Source organism: Ursus americanus, chromosome 27 (assembly GCF_024610735.1).
Source record: "Ursus americanus isolate L20-20 chromosome 27, mUrsAme1.1.p, whole genome shotgun sequence".
In the NCBI taxonomy this organism is placed as follows: Eukaryota; Metazoa; Chordata; class Mammalia; order Carnivora; family Ursidae; genus Ursus; species Ursus americanus.
In genome coordinates, this window is record NC_142153.1 from 5,174,726 (window position 1) to 5,194,003 (window position 19,278).

The window sequence follows — 19,278 nt, forward strand, 5'->3', positions numbered from 1 at the left end:
AGTCCCGGTGACACCGAATCAGCCTGGGGGCACTGAGGAGCCCTTGGCTCAGTTCTCCCTTCTCTCCCGCCCCTCGCTCCTGGGTGCTCGTCCTGGTGCCCAGCCAGCCCTCCAGGGGCAATGCCTGTCCTAGCAACCACATCGGCCCCCCGGCAAAAGGTCCCACACAGACAGCGCGGCAAAGAAAATTTACGCCACAACACTTCTCATTCCTTCCTCGGGTCATTTCACGGGCCTCTTGGGGCAGATTTTCTCTCACAGTAAGCTATTTTTAAAATGGAAATGGCAGACATGGGGAAAGAAAGCAAAATAAAATCTTAGACTCACAAACAGGTTAAGGAATGCATGTTCTTTTCCCCTCCGCGCCAAGGATTACTCACCACATCTACCAGCTGAGATATTTTCAATCCGAAATATACTTTTATGGTGTCATTAGAATTTAATACAGGGCGAACCCATTTCTGATAACCTTGGAATAAGTGTCTGAGGAGGGCATCTTCGCTTTCGGCTATTGAGCTGAATCCTGCAGCGGCTGCAAAAATCATGAGGGGAACCGAATTAATGGGAAAGGCATCGTGGCTGGTTTAGCGTCCTACAGCCTGAAGCTTCATACAGTCTACACAGCCTAGTGCAGCAAAGGCAGCTTTGAGTGTACAAGGTTCTCGAACCGTTCTCCGTGCCCACAACACACGGCTGAAAGCAGACCCAATGCTTTATCCAGAGCTTGACTCTGTCACGGGATTTTCCCATCATGACATCAGCACTTTGACCCCAAGAATCCCCTACGCTACCCGCTTACCTCTCCCTCACATCTCACCTGAGTTGCCACCTCCTCACAGACACCGTCTCTGCCCACGTGCGACTGTCCGCCACCGCGCCCTATTGGCTCCATCCTGTCCCTTGCCACACCGTGTGGTGTATTTGGCATTGTCTATCCCTCCCCTGAGCTCCATGATGGCAGGCACAGTATCCGTTTTACTTGCTGACGTTTTTCCAGCACCTAGAACAGTGCCTGCCCACAGCACATGCTCATTTTACATCTATTTAGTGAATGGAATGAAAGGAATATGTTGGAGCCATTTTCCACACATATCCATTGAACACCTACTGCATCCCTTGTGCCGATTGTTCCCTTGCCTTCTTTCTAAGGAAGTCTTCCCTTATAAAGACCTTCCCCGGTCAACAACCAGGTGCTAACACTCTTCTCTACCCCTATATGTCTGAGAGCTTAAGACACACCCTAATTTTAAGCTTTGACCCTCAGGCTGAAGAAATGGTTTAGGAATGCAGTCTAGAGATAAGTTATGTTTCTTTCCAAAAGCGTTATGCTATCAAATTTAAAGCAAGGAAGCTTTGTTGTTGGTGTCTTGAATATAATCCAGCTCCTCTCGTGGTATATTCAGCACCCTATTCATTCTGCACTGTGTGGTTTACCAAAGAAAACCTTTTTTCCCACTGAGAGACACATGATGGGCAGTGATCACATGCAAGACACACCCCAAAGTATACGCAATCAAAATGCAGATTCTTAGTAGGAAGAAGAGCCAACATTCCTTGCGTGTGCATAGACCTTCGCTTTACTAAGGGAGTAGCAATGAAAAATCCACTCTGTTTTTAAATGGAAGTATAATTAACGTCCAGTGTTACATTAGTGTCAAGTGTGCAACATAATGACGCAACAGTCCCACACACGACTCCGTGCTCATCACCACAAGTCCAGTCACCATCTGTCACCCAACAACGTCATTACCACCTTATTGACTATATTCCCTATGCTGTACTTTTCATTTCTGTGACCTATGTATTGTGTCACTGGAAGTCTGTCCCCCCAGTTACAAAATAAGTAAATTGAAACCCACTCTTAATGCTCCTAGGGCTGAACAGAGGTGTCCATAAAATGGGTTGCATACTCGGGCTGCCCCCACCCTGTTCTCTAACTCTCTAAAAAGCATATTAAAGTGCAAATGAGTGATGGAGAGAGCTGTAACTTATGTTTGTGCTTAGTTATTTAAAAAGCTAACTGTTCTCTCGCTTTGCTACTTGAGCTGTTCTCAGGGAGCAGAGCTATGCTAAGGAGCAGGTCAGCTGGGCGGCCGCCAGGACAGCACTCTGTAAATGCCCTAAAACCTTACTGGAAGTGTAGGGGAGGGTGGGAGTTGAAATTCCCCGAAGCCTTCTGAGGGACGGGCTGTTCACTTGCTCAGGCTACACTTCACAAGTTTCCCTACCCCACATCCAGTCTTTACTTCCTCCCAAATCCATCGCAACTCTGATTATTTCCCACCATCCCCTCTGGTCCCACCCAAGTCACAAACTCCATCATCTCTCAGATTCGTGCACGGCTTCCTCATCGCTTCCACTCTTGCCCCCTTTACAGTTCATTTTCTGCTCAGCTCTAGAGCCATCTCTTACAAGCGGGAGAGATTATGTCACTTCCTGCTCAAACCCTCCTCATGGCTTCCCATCAAACCTAGAAGAGACATCTCACGTTCTCACCATGGTTTCTCGGGCTGTGTATGGTCCCTACCCTCTCCCACTCCTCCCTCAGCCCTCCTCCCCAGGGCCTCAGGCCCATCTGCTCTTTCCAAAACATGCCTGTGTGCTTCTGTTTGGGGCAGTCTCTTGCCCTGTAGAGACCCCATGACCCCACGCTCATTCCTTCATTTTGTCCCATCTTTGCTCACCTGTCATCTCCTTGAAGAGGTCATTTTGGGTTACGCAATCTAAACATCCTCCTCACACTTTATCCCCTTGACGGTACTTTATCTTGCATTGGAGCACTTGGACATGTCATATGTGTTGTTTATTGTCTGTCTGTCCCATGGGAAAATGGCAGCTCCAGGAAACCTTCCTCACCGCTGCCTCCCAGCTCTGTGGGGCTTGGCACATCATGGTTGCTGAGCCAACACCTGTGTAGCAAAGCAGTGAGCTACTCAGCTTCTGTTTGCTGAGTGGTGTTTGGAGATTTTGGGCCAGAGCTGAATTGCTCAGGAGAAGAGAGAGGCAGGGAGGCCACAGCTGTCCTCCCCCTGCCTTCCCCTGTGCAAGCAGCCCTCCAGTAAGGAGAATATTGTTTCCTGGGAACCGTGGCAGTGGCTGCTGGTTTCCTGCTCAACAGCCTATTTGCCCTTTCTTTTTCAGTAACAGGTGCTAAATTTATTCAGGATTGCATGGTGCCAGCCTAAAATGTTCCCTTCGCAGTCTCCCTTATAGTTGGGGATGGCCATGTGACCTACACATTGGCCACTTCGGAGACAAACAGAGCCAGGGGGTGAGGTTGTAGGAATACTGTGGAAGAGGACAGACTCGGTCCAACCTGCACCTTTCACTTTTTGGCTTTCAGCCTTTGCTCTCTTTCCAGCCTGGAGCTGGAACACAGTATCTAGGGATTTGGCCACACAGGTATCTCACACAGCCTGATGAAAGCTCCACACATAAGAAAGAGAGACGGAGCATGGGTCCCTGAGAGTGCTATAGGACCGCCAACCAGCCCAGGACTGCCTGCCTCCAAATTTCTTGGTGTGTGGGAAAAGCAACCCTCCTTTTGGGATAAATGGTTATAGCCATTGTTACATACATCTGAGGGCAGTTCTAGCAGCTAAGCCACAGAGCCCTGCCCTTCTCCGCGAGCCCCTGTGTCCCAGTTCAGGCCAGTGAGAACTAATTACTTACGACACCATCTCACAATGGATGGAGACACTCCAGGAAGGCTGAGAGCAACTGCGTAATGTCTGAACCAACACACACACACACACACACACACACACACGGACTTCTTAGTTTGGACAGCCCTGCCATTATAATTCTGGACTTGAGAGAAGGTCCTGAGAACAGACACTGTACTTTTGAATTTCCTTTCCTGGCAGGACAATTTTACTGTCAGTTTGCAGGGAGTTGGAGTTGCACATCGGGAGGGACCTTCTAAAATGCTGACCTTGACAATTCCCAGCACTTGCGACCTTCAAAGCTACACGCTCCTCGGGGATGGCTGGATCCCTGCTCTTTGCCGGGATCCAAAGGGATATAAGCAGATCTGCTCTCTCAGGGACCGTTGTATGTTTTACCCACTTTGGCCAATGTCAGAAGGTGAGCTGCTGTCCGAACTGAGGAACAAAACTCGGAAATCTGTACTGACAGTGATGGACTGAATACCTAAGTCCCTTCAAATTCCTGTGCTGAAGCCCTACACATCCTCCCCCCCCCCCCCCGCCGCCGCAGTGTGACTATCTTTGGAGAGAGAGCCTGTAAGAACATAATTTAGGCTAAATGAAGTCATCAGCATGGGGTCCTAATCCAATCGGACTGGTGTCCTTAGAAGAAGTGGAAGAGACACGAGAGAGTTCTCTCTCCATGCAGGCATGAGGAAAAGCCAGGTGAAGACACTGCCAGAAGGCAACTGTTTCCAAGCCAGGAAGAGCGTTCGCAGCAGAAATCACACTTGCTGGCACCTTGGTCATGGATTTCGAGCCTCTAGAACTGTGGGATAATACATGTCTGTTAAGCCACACAGTCTGTGGCGCGTCGTTACGGCAGCCTGAACAGCCTAGCACAAATCTGTATTGCTCAAAACAGGCCTGGCCTCCCAAAAAGGCCAAAGGTTTAATGCTTTCTGCCCAGCATCTTCAACCTTCCTCGACTTCCCCAAATAGAAGCTGAAGTCTTTGATGTTATTGGAGCAGATGCAGAGGATAGCCCTAGAAATGGCTCTGGTTTGTCGTTCCTATAAAACAGAACATGATAAGGAAGGGAAAGTGTGTCCACCATTGATTCTTTGAGGCTAGGGCCTCAGTAAACACTCGATGATGTTTGGTGAATGAGCAAATGCGAAGAGGCTCTAACGGCACCTGCCATGCCCACGGGAAGGAGGCAGAGTGAGCCCGGCTTACTGCTCTAGAGAGTGTAGAATCACCGACGTTCTCAGGATTTCCAGGACAAGCGGTCTCTGTTTTAAGGAATAAATGGATTTTTGAAAAGTTGTGTGTAAGCCAAATTTTTGCAAATGGCGTTGTATTTTAAACAAATTCAACAAGACCGGTGTTCTAAGCTTTATCTCAGCAATACATTGACAAGGTGAGAAGCTGCTCTCAGTAGATGAGAGACTCCCTGAGGGGGTGCTTGCATTCCCAAAGTCAGCTTCCGGAACGGGAGGGATGGGAGAGCATTTATACTCATAAATAATTTCAGCGTGAAAGAGGAAGGACAAGTGAAATGATGAAGAAGTGAAGACAGTGGGAAAGGACTTCTAAGATGATCTAAGCCCCTCATTTTATAGACGAAGATACTGGGGTGCATAGAAGGGCAGTGACTTACCCAGGGTCAACCCAGCTAATCCGTGGTGGGTGTGTTTTTCTGACTCCCAGGTTATTGATCTTTCCACCAGCTCATCCTTGGACAATTGAGGAGACAAAAAGACTGTTTCCTATGCTGTGGTCTCCTTAATAAAAACTTTTAACAATTCCTGTGTATGGACCCATATTTATTGCTTTTGCTTTTTTTGTTGCTGTGTTGTAGTTAGCATTGTATTTACCAAAAATATTTCACTGCTATTGAAAGCAATCTATCGCCAGGAAGAATGATATTCTAAAACCAGGTCACAGATAATGTTTGGTGGTAGGGAAATGGTCAACGCTGGTGATGGTGTCCCGTAATCCTACTCTGTCTCCCTCTGCTGCAGCTGAGCTTGGCCCCGAGGGCCTCTTGGATAAGCACTGTGCTCACTGTCCTTGGAGGTGGACACCCAATGCTTTACAGTGGGAGCAAACCTGTTTCAGACTTGACCATGGTCTCCTCACATCTCCTTGCATTAAGTCCTGCTTTGCACCCCCTACACACACACACACACACACACACACACACACACACACACACACACACAAACACATTTAGTCTAATGCACATCTCCAGAGGATGTGTGCTGGCTATTAAAGCTTGTCACCATTTCTTTTGGTAGAAAGGAGTTTCATTGGTCCCCTAAATCCCAAGTCTCCCCCTTTCTTCTCCCCTCCCTACTTAATCTTTGTCTCGTTTTCATTTTGTCAAAATATTTGTCTTGGGACTACATAAGCAACTCCACAGGTGGAGGACAAGAAGAGGGAGGACCAGAGGGAGAGCACATGCAAGTGATCAGACAGACGGAGAGCTCTCTGCCTGATTCTAGTAATTTCCTCCATGTGGAACTCATGCTGGGAAAGTGCTCTAGGAGGGAGCTCTGCTCTTGGCTCTGGACGCTGAGTCTCTTGCCAAACTCGTCACTGTTAGAACGAGAATCCAACAAATATTTATTTAACATTGAAAGCCACTGGACTCAGATTTAGAGACATGAGTTCTGGTCTTGTTTCCAAACCAGGCGATCTTAATTAAGCAAAGCATTTAACCTCTCCCGGTAAAAATAGAATGCGGATGATCGGTAAGCCCTTACCAACTCACATGCCCTACACTGCTAGGATTTCATGCCCATGAAACAGCCGCAAAATGTGACCTATTCGTGCCCGATATTTGTTATTCTGAAGACATAAAAAAGAGGCGCTGTTTAAGACGTACCATTGATTGGAGAACTTCACTCCTGGCTGCTATTTACTACAACAGAGGAGGCACTGGGTGAGGTGGCTAACGCTATGCAGGGATTCGACAGGACCCACTGACCAGGAGGAGGGTAGGACTCTCTCAACCCCTGAAAGTAGGGTCATGAGAGATTTGGATGAAGTACCCAGTACCAGCTTGAGACAAAGAAATTTTTCCTTGGAACCTACAACGTGAACCTCTAGCCTCGTTATTCTTCTTGCCCATGTTTCCTTTCCTTTCTTCACGCTCTCAGACCTTCTGCTCTCTCCTCACCCAATTATCAAAACCCACTTTCTGCAAAATTTTGACAAGTTCATGCACTCTGAGGTATACATAACTGATAAGACTTAATCGATGACAATTCTCATGCTTATTTATGGTTTTATTGAAGACAACACCATTGTTTGCCCGTAGCTAAGAGAGTAAAGAAGTAATCGAAGACTTTTCAACCTCAGCAAACATGGTTGGGAGAGACACGTTTTTTGTTCTGACACCTTTTGGTATATTTCGGTTTTGTCATTCCATTATCACCACCTTGTCCAAAAAAAAATCATACCACAAATATGTTAGCTTCTGCTGTCAACACATAGAACTAGCCCTCAGGGTGAAATACATAATAAATATTGAAGATTCTTGCTAGCGTGAGAGTTTATTAGAATGACTTCGGTTTTTTCCCTCTTGCATCCCCCACGCTGGAATCATTCCTAGGATACAGTAGATCCTCAGTAAATATTTATTGAATGAGTAAATACATGTCATTGTGTGGTAAGAGTGATGGGAAAATGAGTAAGATATAGTCCCTATTTCTGGGAGCAGACACAAACACACAAAGCATGAATTAGCAACACAAGAAATGTCACAAGGCCATACTCAATCATCCTTTCCACCAAAGCCCAGAAATCTAAAACTGAGGGGTTGCCCCCTGTAATTTGGAAAAGGTAGTTTTGGGTAACAAAAAGAAACTATTTTTTTTGCAAGGAGTAGCAGAGTTAAAGAACTTAAGGAAAGGTGGTACAGATCTGAAAACAGAAATAGACTTTAATGGATCTAGAAATGCTCACAGATGTGAGAGTGACTATAGTATTGATTTATTACAGATCTGTGACAGACACAGCACAGTACACATTCCCAAGCCCTTGCCCTAACTGATGCAGAACGAGCACCAGGCTCCCTTCCGTTCCCAGTTTTCTTATGTAACCATTGCTGTGCAAGGAAGAGGGTGCACGGATGAACGGAGAGGGTTTACGCAACCACCCCTGCTAAGCAGTGAGACGACTTCCTTGGGGAGAGGGTGGTAAGAATCAACTCTTTCATAGTAAATAGAACAGCAGATAAAGGCAGAAAAACTGGATATTAACTGTGTGCTGAAACACACAGAAGTTGATTATCATTTTTATGATTGACAAATTGCATTTCAGACTCCAGAGATCAAATGTAGTGATATTCGAAAGTAGGTCTGATGCCTTGGGCACTTAGAAAGAACTGCTTTTGAGTCCTCAGGATGAAAAAGGGCTACATTTTTAAAGATATGATACTGTTCAGGTGTGCGTGCCTAGATTTGAAATCTAGGATTTATTAAATCTAGGATTTAATTCAGGACTTGGGCGAATCTCACCCGGTGCCTCTGGTTCCCAATAGTCAAACATGGCAAAAATACTAGTGAGAAATAAATGCAAATTGCTGATGGGACAGCAGGGTTTTCTCACCGTCTGGCCCCTGGCTCTAAATGGTTTTCTTTGCGATGGGAAGAGCTTTGTGTTCTTCGGTTACATAAAAAGTGAAATGATTCCCACACCCAGATAGCTGGCAGGGACAAATGACCACTTCCCCCTAATCTTTGCAGTTATCTTCTCCCTCTTTCCATTCTCTTTTCTCTGTCTGTCTTTCTCTCTGTCCCTCTCTCCTTTTATTTGCCTTCTTTCTTTATTAAGAATTCTCTGACTTTCCGGTGGATAATAGTCACAGAAAACTCACACATGTTCATAGACTTTTGATGTCTATTTTTGTTTAATCGTGACATACAAACATACTAAATATACCCACGCACAAATTCATTAAAGTTTGTATATAGACCTATGGGCTATATTGGATAAAATTAAGTACCTACACACAGATATAATGATTATTCATAGACATGATATAAAAATGTTGCGGAGTAAATTTCTGTGCCAAATATTTTAAAGATTCTGAGAAGCATTCAGTGCATTCAGTAACATTTTTCCTGCTTTTATATCTTCCCACCAAGTTCATGATTCAAAAGGAATAGCCCAGAAAAATGACAACAGCATAAATACGATGGAATCCATAGGTATGATTTCTTTAGCAATATATAGATTTTCTAGAATTACTCATTAGAGCCATATCCTAAAGTTTATGCTAAAAATGCCTATACATTACATTTTGTAATTCTAATATTATCAACACCATATTTCCGCCTCCCTGGCTTAAATCATTCTACGACGTTGGAGTTTTAATTCACTTTACCCTGAGCTTACCTGAGGGAGTGACACCAAGGACGATGAACACGAGGATCAAGCCTGCCAGTCTCATGATGTCAGTTTAGGAAAGATAACTCCTTCCTTTTAAACAATACAGTATTTCCATCAGAAAGGGAAGTTTTGAAAAGAAAACGCAGTGGTTCAAAATCCGAAGTGGAACCCAAGGGGAAAGTAGACACCTGAAGTGGGATAAGCTAGTCTCAAGCCACCTCGCCTCGGTGCAATGATTCTTAAACTACACTTCATTGATTTCCAGTCAGCTGTCAGATCGTGTAAGTCTAAAACATATCTCTGGGTCCTAACTCCTGACTTATTAATTTCCTCTCTCACAAAGACACGCAGGGCAGAAGGGAAAGGATGAAGCCAGACAACCTGTGAATTCCCTGTGGTATTTTTCTCACGGTTGGAGAGCTAGCAAAGGAGAAAAACCGCATTTTATCACAGGCATCATGGAAATTATGAGAAGTTTCTCACACACGTTATTCCTCCCTTGTGTCTTCATTTTGAACTTGGAGCTTGAGAATAATGAATGTGAGGGGGGTCAATAGGTACAAAATTCCAGTTATAAAATAAGTCATGGGGACGCAACGTGCAACATGGCACTATAGTTAACCAGGCGACTGCATATTTGAAAGTTGCTAGAAGAGTAGATCTTGAAAGTTCTCGTCATGAGAAAAAAAATGTGTAACTATGTGTGCTGATGGATGGTAACTAGACTTATTGTGACCATTTTGCAATATATCCAAACATTGAATTGTTATGCTGTGCACCTGAAACCAATATAATGTTACATGTCTATTACACGGCAACTTTAAAAAGAGAATAATGAATGTGTTCTCACGTGTTCTAGTGTCAGAGCCTCCTCTGTGCTTCCCTTGAGGATTCTGCCAGGACTGGAAGTCTGGGTGTTAGAATTCCCCCCCTCCTGAGTGTCCACACAGCCACTGCCTCCTGAGGATGGCCGCCTCCACTGGGTGCCACCATTGTAGCGTGGTCCTGGCTGCTGGAAGAACCAGCCAGCCTCTGGCTCCTTCTGCATTTTTGCAAAGTTCTCACCTATCTCCTTGCAACTTCCTTCCTCCCTGAAGACACACTCATCTTGTCTCCATCCCACTCTAGAAACCTCAAAGGATCTCGTCAGTGAGTCTAGACCTTCGGATCCACCTTATCCTTCTACAGGAGAAAATGTGGTCAGAGCTTGGTCTTGTTTTGTTTCCCTTATGGGACTTGGAGGCTGATAATGCCACCCTTCCTCTGATTCACCTTCTTTGCAGTGGATCAGATTTTCATTGAGTTCAGTGCTGTCCATACCCAGTGGGTCCCTCATAAAGGCAAATCTAATGAATGAGCAAGTGTAAGTTAAGGCTGGATACAGGAGAGGGCCAGGTGGGAACAGGTACCTGGATGGGGACCGAGCACGGGAGCAACAAGCTCCAGGGCACTGAGGAACTCCACCTGGACAACACTGACCCCATCTTTGGCCCTCCATCTGGGGCACAGCTGGTGCCATCTTAGCTAGTGGAGAGCTCCTCTGGCTTGCGGGTGGCTCCACCTTAGATAACTACCCTGTGACCGCACCCACTGGCCCCTCACTCCACAAAATCTGGGGATTAAGTTGGATAGCTGCAGAGAATAGGCCGAGAGTAGGGGTGGAGAATAGCAGTGTAGTGCCCTGGATGGTTGGTCCATTCGCCCCGATTGCCCCTGTCAGTAAGCTACCCTGAATAAAACTCTGTGTAAACGGTATGGCTTGCTTTGTTTTTCAGTATTAAAGTGCCTTCTCAGCCTGGAGGTACATTACTGACCCTCCTTCCCCTTCTAACACTGATTTAATCCAATTTAAAATTTTCTTGATGTTATCTTATTAGGCCCCCACTTTGTGCCATTAGCAATTTTCAAACACCAGGCCCTGCTCAATAAGGCACCAATATGTAACCAAAACAGCCCTCGCTGAGGAGACAGCACTCTGCCCCTCCTCATGCCCACCTCCCTGATCTTCTCTGAGAACCCCCAAGGATGGGTCTGTGTTCTTTTATCCCTGTATCTTCACTTTCTCTCCGGCGTCTATCACATGAAATGCTTAAGAGTGTTCCTTGGAAGAAGGGAGGAAGGAAACAATCAGACATTGATTTCCTATGCATCTGAATCCTGTTCCGGGCCTGCTGTGAATTTACAACCGTCTCAGGAATAAATTAGCCACTAACCCAGAGGTGCGGGAAGTATCACCTTTCTTTATTTCAATAAATCAAATAAAATGAAGCTTGCCGTTCCATGGAGCAGGCAGAAAGATCAGTCTCAATCCTCTTGCTTAGGGTGGCACGAGAATTGGGAAGGCTTACGTGGTGCCCACAATACAGGGCAGGCCTGTAGGCTCCAGTCCATCTTAGCCATGGCAGATGGGTCATCAGTGGCCAGCCCATATGGTCCTTTGGGAGTGGCCCTTGTACTACCCTTTGCTTGGATGAATGCCCAGAATTCTGCCAGGACTGGAAATCTGGGTGATAGGTGGCCTCCTGAGGATGGCCACCTCCATTGGGTGCCACCATTGTAGCGTGGTCCTGGCTGCTGGAGGGACCAGCCAGCCCCTGGCTCCTTCTGCACTTTTGCAAAGTTCTCACCTATCTCTCCTTGCAGCTTCCTTTCTCCCTGAAAACACACTCATCTTGTCTCCATCCCACTCTAGAAACCTCAAAGAATCTCATCAGTGAGTTTAGATCTTCAGTGACAGCAGACATCAAGTAAACAGGAAGAGAAGTAGTCTTTAAGCAGCTTCTGCTTTGGGTCCCTATAAACACAAGGAGTCCAGAGCCCGGTTCCTTTCCCGGAAAACGTAGGAATAAAACATACAGAGTACAAAACACAATCCTTACCTCAAAAAATCATCCTGTTTTGAATGAGTGCGCTCATGTTCCCTCGCCCGTTCTATAACCAATAATTAACACGAGCTAGGCAGCCGCCTGGGCTCTGGTGTTGGGTCTGTCAAAGTAGAAATAATCAGAGGTCCCCATTATCCACAGAGCATAAGTTTGCATTCTAGGACCCCAAGCAAAACCTCTGCTCATACATCACTGACCAAATGGGCTCCATGTGAAGAGTGGGCTCACTCATTCGGAGGCTCTGGAATGCTCTCCAGACACGTATTCATGATAGTCACAAAACCGAAACTGAAGGTGAACGAAAGCAGATGTGCTTTCATCTGAAGATTGGAAAGTTATAATCAGTATTTTAAGTTATTTATTTATTATTTTTAATACACCCAGTGTGGGGCTTGAATTTACAATCCCGAGATCAAGAGTTGCGTGCTCTACTGACCGAGCCAGGCGCCTCTGATCAGTATTTTTTTTTTCAATTGTGAAAGTAGTATAATCCTAACTGTAAATTTTAAGAACACGTATGATTCATCTTCCTAATGTAACCACCATCAAGATCTTGGTCTACACACACACACACACACAATATTGCATAATTTTTGTCTACCTTATAGATAAGTTTATCCTTCAGCAGAACTGTTACTATTTGCAATATAAAACGTGATACATGAGAATGTGTTAATATCAACTTTGAGGGAAAAAAAGAAACTTTTAGAAATGATTTCATGACCTGTAGGAAGACAAAAGGGAGAATTGCAGATGGTTCCAGAGTAAGTTAAGTGGATTCAGAGGTAGTCGAGCAACCACAGACAGGGTGTTGATTAACAAGTGGATGTCAACCTAAAAGAAGGTCCCTGGTGACATTTTCCCGTGTGGCAGCATGGCTCTGACACATTCAACATCTTTCAAGTGCTTTCTTACAGGCATGGAAGATATGCTGTCAGATTTGCAAATAACACAAAAATAAGAGAATCAACTTGATTGCAAGGTCCCTTGCAATACTAGACTATACAACCTCGTCATCCACTGTTGTGACCGAATCAAGATCCAGAACAGCCTCAAAAAACTGGGATGCTGAGCCCATACCGACAAGGCGGGATAGCTTTGAATGATATTGGTGTGAATTGGGACAAAATATGTCCATTTCTACAAAAAAAATTTTGAACACTTAGAAACACTAGATACATTGAAGCATTCATTCATGAATTGCCTTTATTGCAATTTATAAAATACTGACAGTATCTTGGTTACCATAAGAATGGTGTCCAGAGCAGCAGACCCCCTTGCCCGAGGCACCTGAAACCATCTCACTGAGGCCACATGCATTAAGAAAACCCATCTAGGGGAGTCACGAGACCCGGGGTTAGAAAGTGGACCTTATGAGCAATGATTAAAGAGCAAGGAGTTTCGGTTAGAAATAAAGAAGTCCTAGGGAACTGTCTTTTTTGTTGTGAAAAGTTTTGCTATGTGACTGTGAACCCCTGGACACCAACTTCATTTTACGAGCAAGGAAAGGGAAGCCCAGAGAGATGGAATCACGGTCCCGAGGCACACGGCTAGGTGATGGTAGAAGCAGGGTCAGAATCATGTACCATGCCACTTAATAAGATACCTGTTAACCAGACTGTATCGATTTATAGAGAAATGGGGGTGGAGAGAACACACACCCTGCCTTTGCAGGTTCATCACCTCTGACTCTCCCCAGTTATTCATCACACTCTCTTCTTTGGGCCCTTCCCTAGGTCTTACCTCAGTCATTCCGGCCGCTGCCTGTCTGCCTTTCCATCTAGCCAGCATTACTAGAACTTCAAATACTCTTCTTACCACCAGTGGGATGTTTTGTGGGAGGGATTCAGGACAGAGTGTTGGTATTCATAGGAGTCAACGGTCTAGAATTTCACAGTATATGACTTTGAAAGTCTCACTGCCCTCCCAAATAATCTCCCAAGTAATGGCTCACTTTTCACTCTAAAGATAATTCTTTGGATTTCAAACTTATTAAATTCAAAGAGCCTGGGAGGGACAGCCCTTTGATACACAGAGTTTCAACCCTTTTCCTTCCTTTGCACTGCTCGCTTGTGTGACATCCTCCCAATTGGAACATTTCTCATTATCTGCAGAGATTTGAAACTCACGACTTTTAAATACGTGGCAAATTATTTTCTGAGATCAAGCCAGGAGCCAAGGGGCTCCTGAGAATGCTTTCCATTTCCCCAGGTTTAGCGTTAGCAGCGACTAGGACCCTGAGAAAAGACTTAGCGACGCTGGAGGTGCGGTACGGGCCTTGGGAGCCCCCTGGTGGACGGTAGAGCATACTTCAGTCTTAGGCCTACGGACTCCCTTTTAAAGGACGTGTGCTTTAGAAATTTTACGTTCCTTAAAATTTGAATTTAACAAACTAAAGTAAAAGCATGCTACTCAACTCCCAACCTAAGCACCAGAAGGCAGTGGTCTGTGGGTCTAAGAGCTCCACGCACCCTCACACAGCTCTCGGGCAGGGGGTGCAGGCCACCAGGAGCTGCGGCCTCCCAGCCTGGAGAGTCGAGGGCCGCCCCTGCGCGGGGGAGGCAGGCGCAGCGGCGCTGGGAGCGCCCCCCTCCCCCCGCAACCTTGGCGGTCACCGTGGGAAGGACGGCTTGAACCGAGAAACCATCTCTAAACTCACCACACACAGCAGCGTTTCCCAGACCTGTCTGTGCTTCTGAGAAACACACATTCCTGGATGCTTTCCGCAGGAACTCTGGACCCGGGGGTCTGGAATGGGGCCCGCGTGGTTTTGAAGAGAAGCCGGGTTTTACTGCCACAGACCACCGACTGGCACGGTCTTCCAAGTTAAGCCACCACAAGGACCGGGAGGAAACACTCGATGACAGTGGGCCCGACCACAGGAGACCACCACGCGGGGAGGAGGCTGCGGGCTGTCCAGGGTGGGGGTGGGGGGCAGCCCCAGGAGGCCCCAGGGTCCCCCCCCCCACCACCACCCCGGGAGGACTGCCCAGGTCCAGGGAGGGCCCCCGGCGGAGGAGGGGCTGCTCCTGTTCTTCTCTTACAAAGAGGATTAAAGAAGACCCTTTCGGTGATACACACTTTACGTCACATTTCACGTCACATTTCACGAAGTGGACAGTCTCTTGTCGGAGCAAATGGACGGAAAGTAGGAAGCTTTTATTGGGTACAGAAAAAAGACCAAGGATGAGACAAATAGGAAATACCGGCCTGGCCGTCTTGCTGGGGTGAGGAGGCGCACAGGTGGTTGGGCGAGTGGGGACCAGCGGACTGGGTCCATGGCACACCTGGCCCCGCACAGCATTGGCAAGGACCGCAAAGTCGTCCGGGTCTCCGTCAGCTGCTGTGGCTCCTGGGCGGCAGCGGCTGCATCTTGAGCCTAGAAGTTTATTTCAACACTTTCAATTTCATTCTTCACCTGTTCCTTCTCGGAGACTTGACTGCCTCCTATGTGAATGATGGAGTTTTCCTTCCCTACGGTCAACTCACCACCATCATTTTTCAGTACTTTCTCCTGGTCAGGGAAACAGTGCAGCCATTCCTGGTCAGAATTGCCAGGCCTGAGGTTTGGGTTTCCAACCCTAACCTTTGGGAGGCGTTTAATTTCAATCCGGACTCCTCTTCAGCAGTGGTGCTTGTTTAGATGGCCAGTGGTCAGGCAGCCAGGCTCACCCCTCCCCTAGCAAATAGGGAGGAGGGTTTACATGGCAGGTGCTGGGGATTTAGCTTGTTCTACAGAACCAGCTCTGTGCTGAAGGGAGCTTCATCTCAGCCCCTCCTGGTGGGAGTGCAGCTCAAGCGGGCTTCGGCCAGGGTGGGCTTCTGGACCCAGGTGAGTGATCCTGGGTGCCCACCGCACATGCACAAAGAGGCTGCCAGAAGCTGAAGTGAGAGGGTGCTGCGGTCAAAACAGTAGAGTTCAAATCAGTAAACAGGAGCAAAGGGGATCCCCAGGGCAAGGATTCCGAGCTGCATCTCTCAGGGGTCAGAGGGACTTAGGAACAGAGCAAGTGGTAAAGAAGAAAGTTGGAAGGGAGCAAGAAAAGAGAGTCTTGGATTTCAGCCGTGAGTGCACCCAACTGGGAGCTCAAAGGTCTGTTTTATTGAGAGTCAGACAGGTGGTGTGTGCGTGTGAGTTGCCCTAATAGCACTGGGCTGGGGCTTGGTTATGAGTAATTGATCAGGAATTATCTATAAAAGGATTCTGTTGTGTGGGTAGAACACTGGCCTAAGAGTCAGGAACCCTGAATTTTGCTGCTCATTAATTGTGTGACCTTGGATAAATAAATTTTACTGGAGTTAGATTCCTCATCTATCCAGTAAAAGAAGTTGGATTAGATCAGTTCTCAGTGCTCCCTTGGGGAGCTTTTAAAAAATAATGATGCCTGGGGATGGCACCCAGAGATACTGATTTTATTTTTCATTAATCTCTACATCCAAAGCGGGGCTTGAACTCACAACCCCAAGATCAAGAATCTTGTGCTCCACTGACTGAGCCCGCCGGGCGCCCCTGAGATGCTGATTTTAACTGGCCCACTGTGAAGCCCAGCAATCATATACTTTTTAAGCTCTCCAGATAATTTCAATCTGTAGTCAAAGTGTCAAACAATAGACCAGATGAACTCTGCTTCCCTTTAATTTGAAAATCCTATGAGTCTGTCATAGGCAGGGTAGCCAACCATCTGATTTGACCAGCACTGTCCCAGTTTTAAAACTGAAAGTCCCCTCTCCCAGAAAATGCCAGGTTTGAGCCCCATCATTCCCCCTCTGATATCAGTACAAAAGAAAAGAAGAGAGGTGCACTCACAGCTCTCTGGGTGTGTGTGTGTGCGTGTTTGGGGGTGGGGCGGGGGGGGTGTCGTGTGTGCAGGTAAGCTTTACGACTCCACCATTCACCTGCTACATAATTGCCATGTGCACAGCTAAGTACACATTTGGATAAACCCTACCTTGCATGGATTTCTAAAGATTATAGGTCAACCATCCTGGCCTATTTCCTGTTCTCCAGCCTGATGCTTTAAGAAAGCATCCTCCCCCCCCCCCACCCCCTTCTGACTCTAGTAAAGGACAATTTAAGGGCAGAACAGTTTTTAAAAACGTTCATTCATCCAACAGGTATCCATTTAATCTTTACCTCCTGATTCTTCTCCCTCTCTACTCTGTATCCAGCCCCCACAAAAATGTATTTTCTCTGCCTTCAAAATATATCCTGAATCTCAAAACATCTCCCTTCTAACTATCTCCACTTCAATTACCCTAGTGCAGTGGTTTTCAGACTTGAAGGATGTTAGAACCACCAGGTAGGATTGTTAAAATTATAATTCTAGAAACCAGAGTTTCTGATTCCGGAGGTCTGAGGTGGGACCCATGGTGCACATTTCCAACAAGGTCTCAGATGTTACCTTCTGCATCCAGGGCACCGTGTGGAGATCGGGTAGGGTGGGACGCAGGACTCCAGGAGAACATGACTCTTGAGCTATGGGCTTAAAAAAAATGGTGTATATACACATAACATAAATTTACAGAAAATCCTAACCACTTTTAAGCATCCAGTTTGGTCGTGTTAAGTACATTCACATTGTTATGCAACCGTCACCACCATCCATCTCCAGAGCTCTTCTAATCTTGCAAAACTGAAATTCTGTACCCATTAAACGCCAACTCCCCATTGTCCCCTGCTCCCAGTCCCTGGAAGCCAACATTCTACTTTCTCTGAATTTGATTACTCATATAGGTGGAATCATACTGCTGTATTTGTGTTCGTCTTTTTGTGACTAGCTTATTTCACTTAACACAGCATCCTCAGGGATCATCTGTGTTGGAGCACGGGCCAGAATTGCCTTCTCTTTTTAAGGCTGAGTAATATTCCATGGTATATATCTCTTCAGTTGCATATATACATCTCACATTTTGTTTATCCACTCATCTGTTGATGGCCACTTTTCTTGCTTCCACCTTCTGTGAGTACGCTCTGTGCACATGGGTGTACTAATATCTCTTTGAGTCTCTGCTTTCAGTTATTTGGGATATACACCCAGAAGTGGAACTCTTGGATCCTATGGTTATTCTTTTTAATTTTTTGAGGAAACATCACACTGTTTCCCACAGCTGCTGGACCATGTCACCTCCCCACCTGCAGTGCACACAGGTCCCAATGTCTCTCCCCACCAACACTTGTCATTTTTTGTTTGTTTGTGTTTTGATAGGAGCCCTGCTGGGCTGTGGGGCTGCTATGCTTCGTGATTCAGAAAATTTATAAAATTGTAGTTCTTAAAAATCTTTAACGTGAACTTTATAGGGAAAGAAGATGAATGTTTCTTTGATGATATTTGATATTTCTTTCATCTTTCATCTTCCTTCTTATTTTTTTTTCTTTTGTTCTTCTTTCCTCTCTATGCATTCCTCACTGGCTCTTATCCAACCCTCCCTCTTATAGAACAGTCATCTTCCCCATGCGGCAAGCTGTTTCCCTTTCAAAATTACTGAAATCTTTTTTTTTTTTTTTGAGCCAAGAGTCAGAATGAACTAATTCTCAATTAGGTTGTAAAACAGTGGAAGTTTGAGTGAGTTCTTGGGTGCTTCTTCAAACATACCCATCTTGGGACACCTGGGTGGCTCAGTCGGTTAAGTGGCTGCCTTCAGCTCAGGTCATGATCTCAGGGTCCTGCGATCAAGTCCCACATCAGGCTCCTTGCTCAGCAGGGAGGCTGCTTCTCCCTCTGCCTGCTGCTCCCCGTGCTTGTGCTCTCTCTCTCTCTCTCTCAAAGAAATAAATAAAACCTTAAAAAACAAAACCAAAACAACCACATTTTTCCAAAATGATCCAGCAATTGTACTTTGGTTTATAAAAGGAGCAATAAGGGGTGATAATACGGGATTCCAAGGTGTCACTTTTTTTCCTTGCAACTGTTGACCACAATTTGTAATTTGATTATAGTTCAGAGGTGCAGATATTAGAATTGCTTGTCCTTTGCATTGAGCAAGAAGAAGGTTAAGATGTATGTATATCAGAAAAACAAAGATGGCAACCCATAGGCAAGAAAACAGATGGTTTTTCCTCCTCATGATTAATATATTTTTTGTTTTATTTTTTGCGAGTAATGGATTTTAGAGATTCAGAGGACCCAACTGGCAACTGAGACCGAGGCTGAGAACGTCGAGTTTTCTGTCCCTACAGGGCTGGAGGCAAAGATCACAACAGTGGAGAAAAGGGTGTGCCTGGAGGATCCACATCAGTAGACCTTCAACGGATGAGGAGGCCAGACCAGAGAGACCTCCCCCCACATCTCCCATATTCGTTGGCCTCCATGAGTGATATAAGAAACATTCAAATAATTTGAATT

The 19,278-nt window shown here is 46.0% G+C and overlaps 1 protein-coding gene across 1 annotated transcript in view; it reads right to left on the reverse strand.

The window, feature by feature from the left end:
* The window catches only part of CHRNB3 (cholinergic receptor nicotinic beta 3 subunit), a 28,411-nt gene extending 19,300 nt beyond the window's left edge, over positions 1-9,111 (reverse strand). Inside the window, exons 1-2 of the mRNA XM_087856322.1 lie at positions 9,057-9,111; positions 381-532 (exon numbers count right to left, since the gene is read on the reverse strand). Coding sequence (XP_087712448.1) covers positions 381-532; positions 9,057-9,111 — 207 coding nt within the window. The remainder of the gene's footprint in view (positions 1-380; positions 533-9,056) is intronic.
* Between the last annotated feature and the right edge of the window lie 10,167 nt (positions 9,112-19,278).